Below are 18,955 nucleotides of genomic sequence, written 5' to 3' on the forward strand. Positions count from 1 at the left end.
AAAATATTTCAATTACCAGAATCAAATTCTTAAATTAAACGAAACGGTTATAGTTATAAATGTGAAATATCTTAATTACTATGATATGATCAAACATTAAAATATGTAAACAAAGTATATACATGTATAGGTATGGAATAATGATAATTTGAAAACGCTATATTTCTACGGGCTTTACGTCTGTTTTCTGTAATGGAGTTGCACAATGGAACTTTTGCACATTTCTTAGCCCTGTCTTTTATTTTAGTTACTGTTATTCACATATACAAAGAGAAACCGTTTAGTCATTTTAAGTACTAAAGACGATAGAAACTTTCCTAATCACATTTATGAGTGGTACATTTCTGTAAGAGTGAATTCAGGATCAAAACACTTGATCATAGTCCAGTGCACCGCCTGTGCCAATGCAGCCGCCATTTTTCAAAATGTCGGATTTCAACCCCATGTATATAAAACGTTATAAAATTCATATTTATCAAAGCATAAACACCAAAATTTTAGGAAATTTAGTTAATAAGACAGTATTAAGAATTTTCATTTCCATTGACAAAATACGGGGTAGTAAGTACGTTTCCGAAGGATTTCAAATATAATATATTAAGTTTAAATCGCAACTTTCGGGTATTGCGCTGCCTTCCTACACCGGACATTGAAATGTGGCTTTTAAATTGGAATAATTTGAATAGTTCCTCTATATTATAAATTTATTAGATAGTGTTGGTTTAATCTATATAGGAAGTTTCATTAATGTATGACATAGGGTTCCTACAAAACAACGCTTGTCTACGGAATTTTGGGACAACCCTCGTATAGGATAATTCTTTAAAAATCATTTTCTAAAAAATAGCAAATCCATGATTGGTCATGGGACTACTTTGGATTTAAACTTTACAATAAAAAGCCATTTTCTACTTTTTCCTACCCTTAGTGCTCAGGTGAGCGATGTGGCCCATGGGTCTCTTGTAATATAAAATGCATATAGGACATTTATTGACTTACGTATACATGTATTTTCTCAAATGTTAATTTTAATTTCTGTATATAAAATTACAGATCAAAGAACATGCAAAATTGAAGATAACCGAAAGGTATGTACCATTAAATATGACAGAAGATATTGATAGGACTACAATGTAATGGAAACATCTGAGAGGATTCATGGGCTGGTGTTTAAATGTCTAAATTCATTTTTATATATATATATATCTAAACTTCACTTCGTGCCATTCTACTCACACCAAAAGAAATATCCCTTACAACTTAGCCAGAAGGATTTGTATGATTGTGAAAGATACAGAAACTAGAAATCAAAGGTTGACCGAACTAAAAACATTTCTTCTAGCACAACATTATCCAGAAAATCTTATCCTTTCTGCCATAGAAGAATCCAAGAAATTTCCGCAGCATATTTTAAGAACAACCAGAAAAAAGGACAAAGATCCATTCTTAATCCCTTTTGTAACAACATTCAATCCGAAACACATTAATATATTTCAAGAGGCAAGAAAGAATTTTACCATCATTGAACGGGATAATGATCTTCAACAACTTATACCGAAATCGAATTTGATTCGCAGCCAAAGACAACCGCCAAATTTAAAAAGACTATTGACCAGAGCTAAATTCAACACCATTCCAGAACAATATTCCTTAACAAGATGCGGTTATCCGAGATGCGGTACCTGTCCTAACCTACGAACAGGATCCTCTATTATTTTCAAGTGTGGAAAAACATTTCTTGTGAATGAAAATATGACCTGTAAGAGCAAAAACCTCCTTAATTGTATTACGTGTAACAACTGCGGAGAGGAATACATCGGCCAAACCGGGACCCAATTAACCACCCGCATGCGCGTACATCGCCAACAAATTAACAATCAGAGCCTCAGAAACACTCCATGCAGTGAACATTTCGATATTTGCTCACAAGGAAACTACTGTGTGTTCCCCTTTTTAGCTCACCTCAACGAAGTTGGGGGGAGCTTATGTGATACCCTCGGCGTCGGCGTCCCAGGTTAAGGTTAAGTTTTTTGGAGCAGTTTTCTTTTTAATTACTTCTGTGTCCTATACTGATTAGACATGCATGGAAGATGGTTTTAGTGTGTTTTATTGTACCAGCAATTTCAGCAAAGGAATTACCAGGTTAATGTTTTTGGAGCAGGTTAACATTTTTGGTGCAGTTTTTGGTGTGGGTTTCATTTCCAAGTAACTATAAGCCCTATGTTGACCAAACTTGCATGGATGATACATCTAAGGATGCATACTACCGGGCTTGCTTTGGATGCTGGATCTGACCTACATTTTCCGGTTGAGTGAACAGGTTAAAGTTTTCGGTGTAGGTTTCATTTCCAAGTAACTATAAGCCCTATGTTGACCAAACTTGCATGGATGATACATCTAAGGATGCATACTACCGGGCTTGCTTTGGATGCTGGATCTGACCTACATTTTCCAGTTGAGTGAACAGGTTAAAGTTTTCGGTGCAGGGTTCATTTCCAAGTAACTATAAGCCCTATGTTGACCAAACTTGCATGGATGATACATCTAAGGATGCATACTACCGGGCTTGCTTCGGATGCTGAATCTGACCTACATTTTCCAGTTGAGCGAACAGGTTAATGTTTTTGGTGCAGGTTTCATTTCCAAGTAACTTTAAGCCCTATGTTGACCAAACTTGCATGGATGATACATCTAAGGATGCACACTACCAGGGTTGCTTCGGATGCTGAATCTGACCTACATTTTCTGGTTAAGTGAATAGTATAAAGTTTTTGGTGCAGGTTTCATTTCCAAGGAACTATGAGTTCTTTAATGACCAGTCTTGCATGGATGATACATCTAAGGATGCATACTTCCAGGCTTGCTTCGGATGCTGAATCTGACCTACTTTTTGTGGATGAGTGAAAATGTTAGTTTTGATGCATGTTTCATTTCCAATAAACTATGAGCCCTATAATGAGCAAACTTGCATGGATGATACATTTAAGGATGCACACTAATGGACTTGCTTCGGATGCTGAATTGGACATACATTTTTCAGATAATAGACAAGGTAAAAGTTATGGTTGCAGGTCTATTACCAAAAACTATAAGGCTTATATAACATTGTATAAACCAAACTTGCACAAATGCTGCATCAAGAGATGAAAACTCTCAAATTTGCTTCAGATGCTGGATTTATATTACATTTTCATGAAGAAGAAGTAGTTTAAATTTTTTATGTAGGTCTATTTCAAAGTATCAGATCAAAATTGCTTTTAAAAATATTTTCATTTTTGGAATGTATACTTTTTGTTGGTTAATTGTGTGACTTTGCCTTACTTAAAGACAACATTCGTTGAGGTGAGCTCTGTAATCTCTGATTACCTATGTTATAAACTTAGGAACGATTCCACTGCAATGAGATTAGCAAAAGAAAACTACTTCATAAATCTTTTTTCACCAAAACTGAACAAACATTAACATTGAGAAATTACCTATTTTTATATACCATCAATTAGAATTTCTTTTTACTTTGTTTATTGAGACTGAAAAATATGTGATTTATTGTCCAATTTGATTTTCCCTAACTTTTACGTAACGTAGCCATACTACTGTAGATCACTAAATTTTCGCGACACCTTATTTTCGCGAGATAGTCATTGACTCTTTATTAGCGAGAGAAAATTTACGCGAATTGTGGTTAATACTCTATCTAATCTTTAGTAATACTATTTAACGCGAGAATTAAATTTTCGCGAGCACATAGTCTCGCGTAATTACGCGAAAATAAAGTTCTCGCGAATAAAAAGTGATTTACAGTATGTCGTCATAGATTACTTCCTTCCCTGCAAAGACTCTCATGACATCATGACGTCATAGTTAACATTACCAAGCAAAACAATCAGTTCAATTTATGTACACCTGAAGACGGATTATGAAATCCAGAAAGCGCTTGTGTTAAATGAAATTTGGAAACTGCATTTTCTTTTTCTTTTATAATTATTTTCACCTGTGTGACATCGACTGTGAACTATTTTCAACTATATATATATATATATATATATATATATATATATATATATATTTGTCCCAAGCCCCATAAGCCTTAGAAATGCACAGCTCTGTTTTTTTTATTAGCTCACCTGAGCCGAAGGCTCAAGTGAGCTTTTCTGATCACATTTTATCCGGCGTCCGTCCGTCTTTCTGTCCGTGTGTCCGTCTGTCTGTAAACTTTTCACATTTTCGACTTCTTCTCAAGAACCGCTGGGCCAGTTTCAACCAAACTTGCCACAAAGTATCCTTGGGTGAAGAGGATTCAAATTTGTTCAAATGAAGGGCCATGCCCTCATTCAAGGGGAGATAATTGGGAATTAATGAAAATTTGGTGGCATATTTTAAAAATCTTCTTCTCAAGAACCACTGTGCCAGGAAAGATGAAACTTATGGGGAAACATCTTGAGGTAGTGTAGATTCAAGTTTGTTCAAATCATGACCCCCGGGGTTAGGGCGGGGCCAAAATGGCCGACCAAACTTTTACATAGAAATATATAGGAAAATTCTTTAAAAATCTTCTTCTCAAGAATGACAAAGCCATAATTCATCATATTTATATGGAAGCATGCTCAGGTAGTGTAGATTCAAGTTTGTTCAAATCATGACCCCCGGGGGTAGGGCGGGGCCAATATGGCCGACCAAAGTTTTACATAGAAATATATAGGAAAATTCTTTAAAAATCTTCTTCTCAAGAATGACAAAGCCATAATTCATCATATTTATATGGAAGCATGCTCAGGTAGTGTAGATTCAAGTTTGTTCAAATCATGACCCCCGGGGTAGGGCGGGGCCAAAATGGCCGACCAAACTTTTACATAGAAATATATAGGAAAATTCTTTAAAAATCTTCTTCTCAAGAATGACAAAACCATAATTCATCATATTTATATGGAAGCATGTTCAGGTAGTGTAGATTCAAGTTTGTCCAAATCATGACCCCCAGGGGTAGGGCGGGGCCACAATGGCCGACCGAAGTTTTACATAGAAATAGATAGGAAAATTCTTTAAAAATCTTCTTCTCAAGAATGACAAAGCCATAATTCATCATGTTTATATGGAAGGATGTTCAGGTAGTGTAGATTCAAGTTTGTTCAAATCATGACCACCGGGGGTTGACCGGGACCTAAATGGCCGACCAAAGTTTTACATAGAAATATATAAGAAAATTCTTTAAACATCTTCTTCTCAAGAATGACAAAGCCATAATTCATCATATTTATATGGAAGCATGCTCAAGTAGTGTAGATTCAAATTTGTTCAAATCATGACCTCCAGGGGTAGGGCGGGGCCAAAATGGCCGACAAAAGTTTTTAAAGAAATATATAGGAAAATTCTTTAAAAATCATTTTCTAAAAAATAGCAAATCCATGATTGGTCATGGGACTACTTTTGGATTTAAACTTTACAATAAAAAGCCATTTTCTACTTTTTCCTACCCTTAGTGCTCAGGTGAGCGATGTGGCCCATGGGCCTCTTGTTTGAAAAAAAAACATCAAACTAGCTTTGAATGATAATGAAATGAGTGTGAAAATGTGGTGTTCTTGGGCTGAAAATTTTCAATGTTAGCCTAAACTGCATGCAATATTTATGCAATATTTATTATAATATGTACTAGAATTTTTCAAAACCTTGTTTTATATATGAATCACATTTTACTTTGAATTTCACGTTATACATTGAATTAGCTCTGAAGTCCCTTGGAGAATAGATATTTCCCGAGATGCTGTTGTTGGACTGTTGATGGGAAAAAGAAGAGACTTTGAGAACAAGGTAGATACAGAATAGAAAGAGAAAGTAAAAGAGTGAAAAAATAAGATAATAAGTGTTCAAGAGTTATTTTAGGGGCTTTAAAATAGGAAGTACCTTTATAAATTAACATCATTTTGCTACCTTTCTGATTCTCTGTCTTAGTGTAAAACTGTAGAGATACAGTCTACTCAGAGACTTCTGGTTATTATTTTTTTTGGTAAGAGATAAGATTATTTCTTCTTAGTTTGGGGACTGTGTGAAGCTAAGGTTACCCCTAGATCATCAGGCGTCATTAGAGTATACAGACCCACAGATTGCAGAGGAGCTTCTAGCTGAGGTGAGATTCAGTCTGTGTCATAAAGGGGATGCTATATAATGCTCTTAACTAAATTTCCCTGCAAGAGCTCTTTTCATGTTCAGCAAATAAAATGAAAGATTTAAGTTAAATATTTCCATTTTTTATAATTGAAAGCAAAGATGATTGGTATCGCTACAAAGATTTTTGACAAAATAAAGAACAGAATATGTAAAAAAAAATTTTGCTACATTGCAAGTATCATACCATTTTGATAAAATTTGGCATTTGCCTTTTCTTAGTTTTTTTGGCATTTGGTGCTTTATTAGAATTATTAAAAATGTGTTTTTTTTTCTTTTTAAGATTCAAGAACTGAATAAAACAAAATGGTAAGTATTGAATAAATCTAGAATTTTAAAGAACATCTTTTAATTAACATTAAATGTCCTAGCTTTCTCCTTTTTAGCCCTGTATATATTATACTTATCAAAGTTGATTTATGCTCATATTTAGTATTCTGTGTTAAAGGTTGCCACACACTATAAATGTGGAAGATGAGGTTGCAAAACATATAATTGGAGTAAGAAGTCAAAACATCAGTGATATCATTGAAAAGGTAGGTTTATTAGCCTTATCACCTTATTGTTTGTGAAGGTTGAGCTATATCTTCAAACTGTAACTGAAATTACATACATGTAATATCTTCTATATCTTCAGACAAACTGTTACCCAAGTTTTTTACTATCTTCTATCATATCTTCAGACAAACTGTTACCTAATTTATGTCTTCTGTATCTTCAGACAAACTGTTACCTAAGTTTTTTACTATCTTCTATTATATCTTCAGACAAACTGTTACCTAAGTTTTTACTATCTTCTATTATATCTACAGACAAACTATTACCCAAATCTTTACTATCTTCTATTATATCTTCAGACAAACTGTTACCTAAGTTTTTACTATCTTCTATTATATCTTCAGACAAACTGTTACCTAAGTTTTGTATTCTGTATCTACAGACAAACTGTTACTTAAGTTTTTTACTATCTTCCATATGACAAACTGCCTAAGGGTATGTGTTCATAAGACAAACTGTTACTTAAGTTTTTACTATCTTCTATTATATCTTCAGACAAACTGTTACCTAAGTTTTTACTATCTTCTATCATATCTTCAGACAAACTATTACCCAAGTCTTTACTATCTTCTATCATATCTACAGACAAACTGTTACCTAAGTTTTTTACTATCTTCTATTATATCTTCAGACAAACTGTTACCTAAGTTTTTTACTATCTTCTATTATATCTTCAGACAAACTGTTACCTAAGTTTTGTCTTCTGTATCTACAGACAAACTGTTACCTAAGTTTTTAATTGATTATATGACAAACTGTTACAGTTTTTTAATTTTATTCAGACAAACTGTTACCTAAGTTTTTTATCTTCTATTATATCTTCAGACAAACTGTTACCTAAGTTTTGTCTTCTGTATCTACAGACAAACTGTTACCTAAGTTTTTTACTATCTTCTATCATATCTTCAGACAAACTGTTACCTAAGTTTTTTACTATCTTCTATTATATCTTCAGACAAACTGTTACCTAAGTTTTGTCTTCTGTATCTACAGACAAACTGTTACTTAAGTTTTTACTTTCTTCTATTATATCTTCAGACAAACTGTTACCTAAGTTTTTACTATTTTCTATTATATCTACAGACAAACTATTACCCAAGTCTTTACTATCTTCTATTATATCTTCAGACAAACTGTTACTTAAGTTTTTACTATCTTCTATTATATCTACAGACAAACTGTTACTTAAGTTTATACTATCTTCTATTATATCTACAGACAAACTGTTACCTAAGTTTTAAGGAAGCTGAGGATGGTAGAGATCTGACCATTTACGCTAGAAATGAGGAAGACTTCAAGGCGGCCATGGCCAGGGTATGTGTTAATTGTTTGATTGACTGGCAGATTGGGGTCAGGGAGGGTAATAAATATTTGTACTTTTTGATTGGTAGATTTGGGTCTGGGAGGGTTTTACCTGCTGTAAACTTCTAAGTTTAATTGAAGTGACAAAACGTGAATTTTTATATTGATTAATTTTTTTTCCAATTTGAATTAATTTGTTTAAGGTCTCTCAAAGAAACTTCTTAAAACTACAGATTGGAATTTCAATCATGTACGTGTACAATGTATTACATGTTAAGTGTTTATTTTCTTTCAGATCAATGAATTTATAGAACACAAGACAGATACAAGGTAAAACCTAATTAAAGTCAGTTGATTTAAAAATGGGCCTCTTAGGCAAGTTAAAACATGAAGTATGTCTCATGATTATGTTAGAAATCTTTTTTTCTTAGATCCACCAAGAAAATAAAGATTTCCAGAGATGCTTACCTGGGCCTGATTACGGGGAAAAGAAGAGAGTTGGAAACCAAGGTAACTTACACACCTAAAAAGAGAAGTTGTTTGTTCCTATATTTTGAAGAATGTAAGTCAACATAATAAGTTTTTTTTTTTTTGAAATCATAAGACAAAATATCTCATAATGACATGTACATTAAATACACTGTAAGTGTGTTATTCAAAGACCTAGAGAAGCCAATGATTGGATCAACTACATGTATTTGAAAACTTGTCTTACACCGTGTATATCCCAACATGCGGGGTGTATACTATGTTGTGCGCGGGGTGTATGCTTCCGAAGCGAGAGAAAGGGGGTCGAGGTACGTTCTTTGTCCGTTCTCTCAACTTACGGATATTTTTTGCCAGAAAGCATGTGCCTACGGAAGAAAGCATTATCTAAGGAGTATATGGATACCCATGAATCCACTGGATACCTTCTGGTTTTATTAAACACCTCAACACAATTCCGAGGATCGGAGCAAGATTGACGCTACACTGTGTTTATGATCAAATATCAGAACAAACCTTTGCTTTATCATCACTTTTATATTATTGTTAAATACATGTTTACAATATAAACGATTGTACATATTGTCTGTAAATAAAACAGTTCGTATATAAAGATATTGACGAAAAATCAATGTTGTGCCCGGGGTGTATGCAACATGTTGTACACGGGGTGTATACCCCATATTTTTCTAAGGATTGTTAGTGCGAAGTATCAATGGAAATATTATTCACACAGGGTTATAAGCAACAGATAGTGTTGATAAAAGACCTTAATACTAATGCCGAACCAAAAACTTATTTCCATAAACTTACTAAATTATAAACAAACTAAATTTTTAAAAATCAAAATAGAAAAATTAAAAAAGAAATGATCGTATATAAACAAAATAGGCACTAGGTGTGCGCAATGGTCTAAATCTACGTAATCATGAAATCTCGCGCCCCCCCCCCCCCCCTGGATTGAGGACACTTTGTCCTTTCTTCAGCTCGTTTTAATGTAAATATTTGGCCTGTTAAAAATAATAGAAACAGTACATGAATTAATTGATCTTTTTTTTTTGTTTCTGCAACATTTGTTATTAATACATGTATTCTTAAGCATTTATGGCAGTGACGTAGAATCGTTTTTCAAGGGGGGGGGTACCTGAAAGAAAAAAAACTTGACATAAGTTGACTAGCTATGAAAAAAGAGGGGGGAGCTTATCGAAACTCAAAAGTCGTATTTCAGACGGGATTGTAGGTCCCATCTTTTTTCAGTACCAATTCTCCTTTTTTTTTACTTAAACATACTACATAACCATTATTTGACTATCGTGCAACATAAGAGGGGAGGGGCAAGCCGTCTTTCGATGAACATATTCTATAGTGAAAAGTTGTGTCTGGAACAAAAAGGGGGGTAATACTATGTGTCTGTATGATATATAATTTTTCCTTTCAATTTTCGCAATATGTGGACTCATTTTTCCTTATCTGAAAATATTTCATATTTTACGAATTACAGTAAACGTATAAAGCCGGCTATAAAAATGCACATTTGTAATAAGGGACGACAATTTTCTGAGAGCATGCACAATTGAAACAAAACTGTTTTGGGTACAATTTTACGATGATGTGTAATTAATATCAATTAATGCATATTTACCCCTCCTCTAATTTATTATCGTATATATATACACGTAGTGTAAGACCCCCCCCCCCTAAAAAATAACCTAAGACACAAACACACCCTCCCCAGGCCCATTTCTAGAAAATGTGTACTCAATACAATACAATGCCTCAATATAAAACAAATAGTTTACTGCCAAATATGGGCTCCTGGGGGCAAAGTACACAGCATTTAAATACTACATGAAGGAGAACTTTTTTGCTGTATTTATGACATTACAAAAAAACATTTTTCAATGTCATTTAAAAAATATTTTTAAAAGTTACAGATTATGTGAAAATGTTAATGTTCAAAATGATGCATGTGTGAAGCATTTATTAAGGAAGGGCCTGAATACGGTGCCTTTAAATTGAAAGAAGGGATGGATTGTTGGTCATCACATTAAACAGTTAAACAAAGTACCCTGTACATTTACTTCCATGTGCATGCAAATGGCGAATAATTTTAAAAATCAATACAACTTTCATAAAAGTCAATTGTTAAGTAAAATTTTTAATGACATTTCAGACAATGATACTATAGAGTACAAAGAAAGGGGTATACATCCCGCGTACAACATGTTGCATACACCCCGGGCACAACATTGATTTTTCGTCAATATCTTTATATACGAACTGTTTTATTTACAGACAATATGTACAATCGTTTATATTGTAAACATGTATTTAACAATAATATAAAAGTGATGATAAAGCAAAGGTTTGTTCTGATATTTGATCATAAACACAGTGTAGCGTCAATCTTGCTCCGATCCTCGGAATTGTGTTTAGGTGTTTGATAAAACCAGAAGGTATCCAGTGGATTCATGGGTATCCATATACTCCTTAGATAATGCTTTCTTCCGTAGGCACATGCTTTCTGGCAAAAAATATCCGTAAGTTGAGAGAACGGACAAAGAACGTACCTCGACCCCCTTTCTCTCGCTTCGGAAGCATACACCCCGCGCACAACATAGTATACACCCCGCATGTTAGGATATACACGGTGTCTTAAAGTAAAGTTAAGATAGGTGATAGTGATAGAGGTAAGATAGCACTGGTATGTACAGGCAAGCTTTTAATTTGTTGCAGCTTATTTTGTTGATCTCCAATCATCCTTGTATACATTGTACCCCCCTTTAAAGAAGGGAGGGCATATTGCTTTGCTTCTGTCTGTCAGTTGGTCTGTCTGTCTGTCTGTCGGTCCACCAAGTTTCTGTTCATTTTCTTCGCAATGGTTTCACATACTGAAATGAAATTTGAAATACAGATTTATCATAAAAATATCTAGGTCAAGTTTTGTTTTGGGTATGATCAAGCCACTTTTGACAGAGTCATGCCCCTTGGACTAAGAAAAATTCCCATTTTATTATTTATTTTGATTTGTTATATACTTATTATGATAATCATCCTTATTTAATCTTTGACAGTTTGAGAATCAGTTGAAGCTGAAGCTGAGTGTTGGTGATTTTGACATTTTTCACAATCAAGAGGCAATTTTGTCTGCCACAGCATCAATAGAATGTGAAGACCCCGAGACCATCAAGGAGATCGAGGCCGAGGTAGGAGGCGTATGTCCAGCAAGGTTTCATTTAAATACTAGCTGCTACTGTGAAATCACAAATTTTCGTGGGGGTTTAATTTTCGTTGTTTTCGAGGTATGAAGAGACCCACGTAATTATGTCCGCCACGAAATGTAAAATGTTACATACATAACTGCTCAACAACTCTTCATCCACGAAATCAAATCCCCACGAAACCAAGAATTTTTCTTCAAACCACGAAAATTTGACCCCTCAAAAGTATGTGATTTTACAGTATATAAAATAAAGGGCTACCTTTTTTCTGGTGTGGTTTGAACTGGGTCTTAGTTTTCTCGAAGACCCTTGTAAAAAGAATATTTTATGAGATGTTGTTTGGATTAATTTTGGCTGTGATGATATTGTTTAGAAAGAAGGTATACTCAGTAATTTTTAATTGCAGATTGAAGAACTGAATAAAATAAAATGGTAAGTACTGTATAAGAGATTTTAGATTCATGTTTTAGGTTACCTTAGTCTTTTGGGAGTGAAAAATTGATTACAATTTGATGCATATCATGTTTAAATGTTTAAAGCAGAGTTTAAAAATTAGTATGACCGGTACTTGTGCTTTTGAATACTTTCTGATTAAATTGAGGACAAGTTAATAGGTAAAAAAATGAATAATTTAGTCAAAATACTTTGCCTTCTCATGAAACACAGAATTCTAGCCAGGTTTAAGATTTTGATGACATAACGTTACATGTGACAAAACAGTGATTAATTTCTGTATAAAAGGCTACATCAGACCATGAAAGTTGGAAATGAACTGGCACAGAAGGTCATTGGACATAAAGGTGAAACTGTCAAAGATATCATGGAAAAGGTTGGTTATATGCAATAAGTAGTTGATGTGTTGTATGAAAGAATGATTAATTAATTAAGGAGGTCTGTTTTTATGGAATACATCCTTTATAAACATTTTAGATTCGAAGGGGTACTTTCATTTAAACTATGGTACAATTTTACCAGTATGGTGGTCTGTTAAATGTGACAACATTAGGAGAGGCAGTCTGATGGAAAATCATTTTGTAATTGTTTCTCTAAGCCTTACTGATTCAGAAATAATTCCTTTGTAGACAAATTGTTTCCTGAATTTTAAGCCTAAATTGGATGGAGAAGAATTAGTCATATATGGCAGAAATGAAGAAGACATCAACTCAGCCTTAGCCATGGTAAATTATTTAATATATGTAAACATTGATGTGATAAGCTGTATCTATATTTTTTTTATCAGTTTTCACTCAGTGCTTTCTTTTTTTCTCTATTCCTGAAAATATATTTGAAATTTTTAAATTATTGCTATGTAATATGATTAACTATTATAATGATGAAATTTGAAGAATACACATAACTTTGAGAATTCAGAGACATTTTTGTGAGCATTTTCAATTGCCCAACTCCTGATTAGACTGAAGGTCAGACAACTGTATGGTTCTTTTTCATCCCTGTGTTCAATTCCATGAACAACTTTTGTTTTAAAAACTCTAAAGTTAGCAGTGTCAGAGTAATAATAAAATGTGATAAATATTGTTAAGTTTGATTTTTTTAGGTCAACAAATTTAAAAAGCAACTACCATCAATGAAAAGGTATGTTTATATTAACATTTATCTCATTCAATGATGAGTTTTTATCAAAAATATTTTTGTATGTATATTTTATTGTGAATTATAATAAAAATATACATGTATGTGCTGAACATAACATTTTAACCAGTTGAAGTTGAAATATGAGAGTGACCTACCTTTACAATGTCAGATGACTTGATTGGTTTTATCTTTATGATAATGTTTTCATTTTCAATTAACAGATTACAGATTTCTAGAAATGCTGTCCTTGATCTGTTAACGGGAAAAAGAGAAGAACTGGAAAATAAGGTACACATATCAACCAATACACATATCAACCAATTATCAAGTGTTCAACAACCCACACATTTATTCAGATTTAGTAATTACTTCCATTATGCAAGCCATGCACCTTTTCACTCACCCCCATGCTCACAAGCACATTATCAGTTTCAACTTTGTTGCCTGGGGATTATTATGCAGTAAAACTTAGTTGTACAGTAGATATAGTGAAGACCTGGGGACCTGTAGATTTACTCCACTTAATCCAAGATTCATTTTATCCAGGCATACAGAATTAGCCAAAGTGCTGTGTATACATGTATGGTGAATTTGCAGCAATAAACATGTTTCCTTTTTATTACCACTGAGTTCTCAATAAAAGTATTTTATATATTACAAACCTTGAAGAACTTGAGTTTTTGTTCAATGAAATTTCAATTAAAACTAATTATATCGAATATTGTGTTATTCATGTTGAATTTGGAGACTCTTATAAACATTATAAAAGACATCAATCAATCATTTAATTTCTATTGGACTATGTTGCATCAAAGTTTATTATCTGTAATACCTGACCGTACTTATTTCAGGGGAAATGACTTGAAGCATGTATAAATATTTACTCAATTCATTCTCTCAATAGCTTTGGTTTCAGTATAGGTTTGATCGGTACCATATTTAAAGCCTTATCCATTCCTTTACAGTTTGGAAATCAGGTGAAACTGGTCATCCGGAGCGGATTATTTTACGGAGGTAAGGACTCCATACCTGTGACAATAGACTGTAAGGATTCGGAGATTTTGGAGGAGGTGAAAGCTGAGGTAAGATATCGTTAAATCACAAATTTCTGTTGGGGTTTAATTTTTGTAGTTTTCGAGGTATGAAGAGACCCATGAATTTGTGTCCACCACCAAATGTAAAATGCTACATGCATAACTACTCAACAAATCCTCATCCATGAAATAAAATCCGTATGGACCAAGAATTTTTCCTCAAACAACGAAAATTTGACCCCAAATAAATATGTGATTTTACAGAAGCTCATTTGGGGAAGGGAGTCTGAGAATTGGAGACTGACCTCTGCTTTGTTAATGTATTCAGTAATCTGATGTAAGAGTGAATTAGCACTTGTGAATTCATTGGGTTTTTTATGTACCGGGGTATGTGTATATTTTTTGTTATTTTAAAGCTCAGTGAGGGTTTATGATCAGGAAATTTGGTATTGCATTATACTTATTTAAACAATTTTGCTTTTTTTTTTAAGATTGAAGAACTGGGTGGAACAAATTGGTGAGTATAAAAATAAGTCAATTGTGCACCATAGGAATTAATTACATGTACTTAGATGATATTTCACAAAGTAAAATTTACATTCCTTTCCATGATTACTACTAAACTTTCACCTAGAAATATGAAACAAAAGCACATATTTTAAAAGCATCACATGAAAAAATGCAATGCCCAATTTAATGTTTACCATGTGTTGCACATACATGTATATTACAAGCATTATTGTTAATGTATAATTGAAGGCTAGAGCACAAAATGATTATGCAACAAGAAGTTGTAAAAAGAGTGGTTGGATTTAGAGGCCAAAATATTAAAGAAATTATGCAACAGGTCAGTGAGATGTTTATTTGTATTTGTTCGTAGATGTACGTGTATCTGTACATGGGAATTCGTCCAAGAATTGTAAGAGAGTAAAGAACTGCGAACGATAGTATTGTTTTCCCGCCTACCTCCAAGTCAATTTACAAAAGTTAACATATTCGATGAATTTTTAAATATTTTTTATAGGTATTTACATGGATTTTCATAAAACATTACTTTTTGGAAAAAACAAAGAGAGATAACTCTAAAATTTTGGAAAACTTGTGTTTTTTCACTATAGAAATCAACGGAAAATATTTTTAAAATATCTCCCCCCCCCCCCCCGCTTTCACAAAAAATCCTTTTTACAGGTAATATGGAATGTTATTTCAAAAAGTATACCAAAGCTTTTTGTGTGACACAGGGGAAACTTATGTTTATTGACAAAAAACAACGAAAATGCTTATTTTCCACCAATTTCAAAGCGATTTATAACTAAACATTATATTTCATTGATACTATACCATATAATCCCTATTAACCGCCCTGGGCGCTTACAAAATTGCGATAAAGGGGCAGTTATTTTGTTATTTTGGTATTCTCTTTATAATATTTAATTTTATATTTTAACTTCAAAAAATCTTTTGAAAAAAAAATAAATTCAAAGAACCACTAAATTAATGTCTAACTTTTAATACTTTAAGTGAAGATAATCCAACCAAATTATGCTTAATGATTCATTTTCATATCCAATCATATCCATGAAACTCCGATTTCAATGGAAAATATATTGTCTACTCCCCTTTTTTCAAGAGCTGGAATTATGGATAATTTACTGTTTAGTGCTGGTATTAAAACAATTCATCAATTACCATTGAGCTGTTCTTTGTATTAAACAAAGATTTTATGGCCAAATTGCTATTTATATTGAATTAAATGGTTCCAAAATGTAGGCGGGAATCGAGAGTTAGCGTGCGTATTTCTTATAGAAGTGATTCAGATTGTTAAAGAAGCGCTGCCCTTAGGTTATGAACTTTGTATCAAAGCCCAGATCACAGTTATGTCATAATCATACTTTCCATGCGTAAGTAGTGATAGTAGTCCCCCTCTAATTAATTTAAAGATATTCTAATCAGGTATTAAAAATGAAATCATGTGAATTTTTATATTTAAAAAATTCTAACAGAGATTGATTTTTTTTCTCTTTCAGACAAATTGTTACATGTATTTTACCCCTACTCAGGATGGTGAAGAGCTTTCCATATCAGGGAGAACTGAGGAAGATGTCGAGTCAGCCATCGCTAAGGTATGTTTAGAACCTGATAACATGCTAGCCAAGGCAAAGATATGGTGTAAGACTGTTAACAAGTCAACCATAGCAAAGATATGGTGTAAGACTGTTAACAAGTCAACCATAGCAAAGATATGGTGTAAGACTGTTAACAAGTCAACCATAGCAAAGATATGGTGTAAGACTGTTAACAAGTCAACCATAGCAAAGATTTGGTGTAAGACTGTTAACAAGTCAACCATAGCAAAGATATGGTGTAAGACTGTTAACAAGTCAACCATAGCAAAGATTTGGTGTGAGTCTGTAAACAAAGAAGTATAGACACACTGTCTTTTGATTTATGAGGTTGCATTTGCTTTTGCCAATTGGAAAAAAAAATCAATAGACATCTTACTTTTTATTCACAATCATGTTACTGTTAGCATATTTTATGTATACATTTTAATTTGGTTTCAGGTCAATGAATATTCAAAGTACAGCTTCACGCCTGAGAGGTATATCTACATCCTTTATAATCCTAATTTTTAGCTCTACTGGTCAGAGACCAGAAGAGCTTATGTGATAGTAATGCGTCCGGCGTCCGTCCGTCCGTCTGTCTGTCTGTCTGTCTGTCCGTCTGTCTGTCCGTCTGTCTGTAAACAATTTTTCAAAACGCTACTCCTCCTACATTTTTAGTCTGATTTCAATATTACTTGGCACACAAGTAGACTACATTAAGATACATAGAATAGTGCATCGGTTTTTGATTTCGATGAACGGTGTTGCCATGGTTACTAAAAATAGAATTTTCTGTGAAATTCCTTAAAAACACTACTCCTTCTACAGTTTTGGTCTGTTTTCAATATAACTTGGCACACAAGTAGACTACACTACGATACATAGAATAGTGCATCAGTTTTTGATTTCGATGAACGGTGTTGCCATGGTTACTAAAAATAGAATTTTCTGTGAAATTCCTTAAAAACGCTACTCCTTCTACAGTTTTGGTCTGATTTCAATATAACTTGGCACACAAGTAGACTACACTAAGATACATAGAATAGTGCATCAGTTTTTGATTTCGATGAATGGTGTTGCCATGGTTACTAAAAATAGAATTTTCTGTGAAATTCCTTAAAAACGCTACTCCTTCTACAGTTTTGGTCTGATTTCAATATAACTTGGCACACAAGTAGACTACACAAAGAAACATAGAATAGTGCATCGGTTTCTAATTTTGATGAACGGTGTTGGCATGGTTACTAAAAATAGAATTTTCTGTGAAATTCTTTAAAAACACTACTCCTTCTACAGTTTTGGTCTGATTTCAATATAACTTGGCACACAAGTAGACCACACTAAGATACATAGAATAGTGCATCGGTTTTTGATTTCGATGAACTTTGTTGCCATGGTTACTAAAAATAGAATTTTCTGTGAAATTCCTTTAAAACGCTACTCCTTCTACAGTTTTGGTCTGATTTCAATATAACTTGGCACACAAGTAGACTACACTAAGATACATAGAATAGTGCATCGGTTTTTGATTTTGTTGAACGGTGTTGCCATGGTTACTAAAAATAGAATTTTCTGTGAAATTCCTTAAAAACACTACTCCTTCTACAGTTTTGGTCTGAATTCAATATAACTTGGCACACAAGTAGACTACACAAAGATACATAGAATAGTGCATCAGTTTTTAATTTTGATGAACGGTTTTGCCATGGTTACTAAAAATAGAATTTTCTGTGAAATTCTTTAAAAACGCTACTCCTTCTACAGTTCTGGTCTGATTTCAATATAACTTGGCACACAAGTAGACTACACTAAGATACATAGAATAGTGCATCTGTTTCTGATTTCGATTAACGGTATTACCATGGTTACTAAAAATAGAATTTTCTGTGAAATTCCTTAAAAACGCTACTCCTTCTACAGTTCTAGTTTGATTTCAAAATAGGTTGGCACACAAGTAGACTACACAAAGATACATAAAATAGTGCAATGGTTTTTGATAAGTACAAACCAGTAGAGCTACAGTCTCGACAGAGACTTCTGGTTTTTTATTCATATAACTTTTCAGAGCTGAAGTAATTGTACTCGACTTCAGTGCAATGTCATTGTGCAATCTAAATCTTGTCATGATGTCTTTTTCCAGGATAGGAGAAGTGAGAGTCCCAAAACGTAAGAAAAACCAAGATAGACAATTAAAGAAAAGAATTTCCAAGTTAACAGATCAATAAAATTTAACAGCATATGTAATATAAAATTATTAGAAAAGAAATACAGTAAAACCAGATTATGAGGAAGTTTCATGTCGGGGGGGATTCCTCATATACAAACTATCAACTGAAAATTAAAAAATTCCTTTTTAGATATTTAAATGCAAACTTTCATGTAAAAAATATTAATAGTAATAATTGAAGTAAAGAGTGTTTGACTTTTAACTTCCCTGTCAAGATTTAAAACAAAGAAACTTATAGGTGGTTTTACTGTATTGAAGCATGAGAAAGAT

General features: G+C 33.2%; 1 protein-coding gene across 1 annotated transcript in view; it reads left to right on the forward strand.

The window, feature by feature from the left end:
* LOC134264349 (vigilin-like) overlaps positions 1 to 18,955 on the forward strand; it is a 47,373-nt gene that overhangs the window by 25,300 nt on the left and 3,118 nt on the right. The window contains exons 35-54 of the mRNA XM_062746646.1: positions 1,054 to 1,088; positions 5,721 to 5,805; positions 6,029 to 6,121; positions 6,443 to 6,468; positions 6,608 to 6,695; positions 7,936 to 8,031; positions 8,315 to 8,349; positions 8,451 to 8,529; positions 11,580 to 11,711; positions 12,133 to 12,158; positions 12,468 to 12,555; positions 12,809 to 12,904; positions 13,282 to 13,319; positions 13,541 to 13,607; positions 14,285 to 14,401; positions 14,845 to 14,870; positions 15,113 to 15,200; positions 16,381 to 16,476; positions 16,918 to 16,955; positions 18,599 to 18,624. Of these exons, the coding sequence (XP_062602630.1) occupies positions 1,054 to 1,088; positions 5,721 to 5,805; positions 6,029 to 6,121; positions 6,443 to 6,468; positions 6,608 to 6,695; positions 7,936 to 8,031; positions 8,315 to 8,349; positions 8,451 to 8,529; positions 11,580 to 11,711; positions 12,133 to 12,158; positions 12,468 to 12,555; positions 12,809 to 12,904; positions 13,282 to 13,319; positions 13,541 to 13,607; positions 14,285 to 14,401; positions 14,845 to 14,870; positions 15,113 to 15,200; positions 16,381 to 16,476; positions 16,918 to 16,955; positions 18,599 to 18,624 (1,375 nt within the window). The remainder of the gene's footprint in view (positions 1 to 1,053; positions 1,089 to 5,720; positions 5,806 to 6,028; positions 6,122 to 6,442; positions 6,469 to 6,607; positions 6,696 to 7,935; positions 8,032 to 8,314; positions 8,350 to 8,450; positions 8,530 to 11,579; positions 11,712 to 12,132; positions 12,159 to 12,467; positions 12,556 to 12,808; positions 12,905 to 13,281; positions 13,320 to 13,540; positions 13,608 to 14,284; positions 14,402 to 14,844; positions 14,871 to 15,112; positions 15,201 to 16,380; positions 16,477 to 16,917; positions 16,956 to 18,598; positions 18,625 to 18,955) is intronic.

Source organism: Saccostrea cucullata, unplaced genomic scaffold (assembly GCF_032062105.1).
Source record: "Saccostrea cucullata isolate Sc308-1 unplaced genomic scaffold, CSIRO_AGI_Scuc_v1 ctg374, whole genome shotgun sequence".
In the NCBI taxonomy this organism is placed as follows: Eukaryota; Metazoa; Mollusca; class Bivalvia; order Ostreida; family Ostreidae; genus Saccostrea; species Saccostrea cuccullata.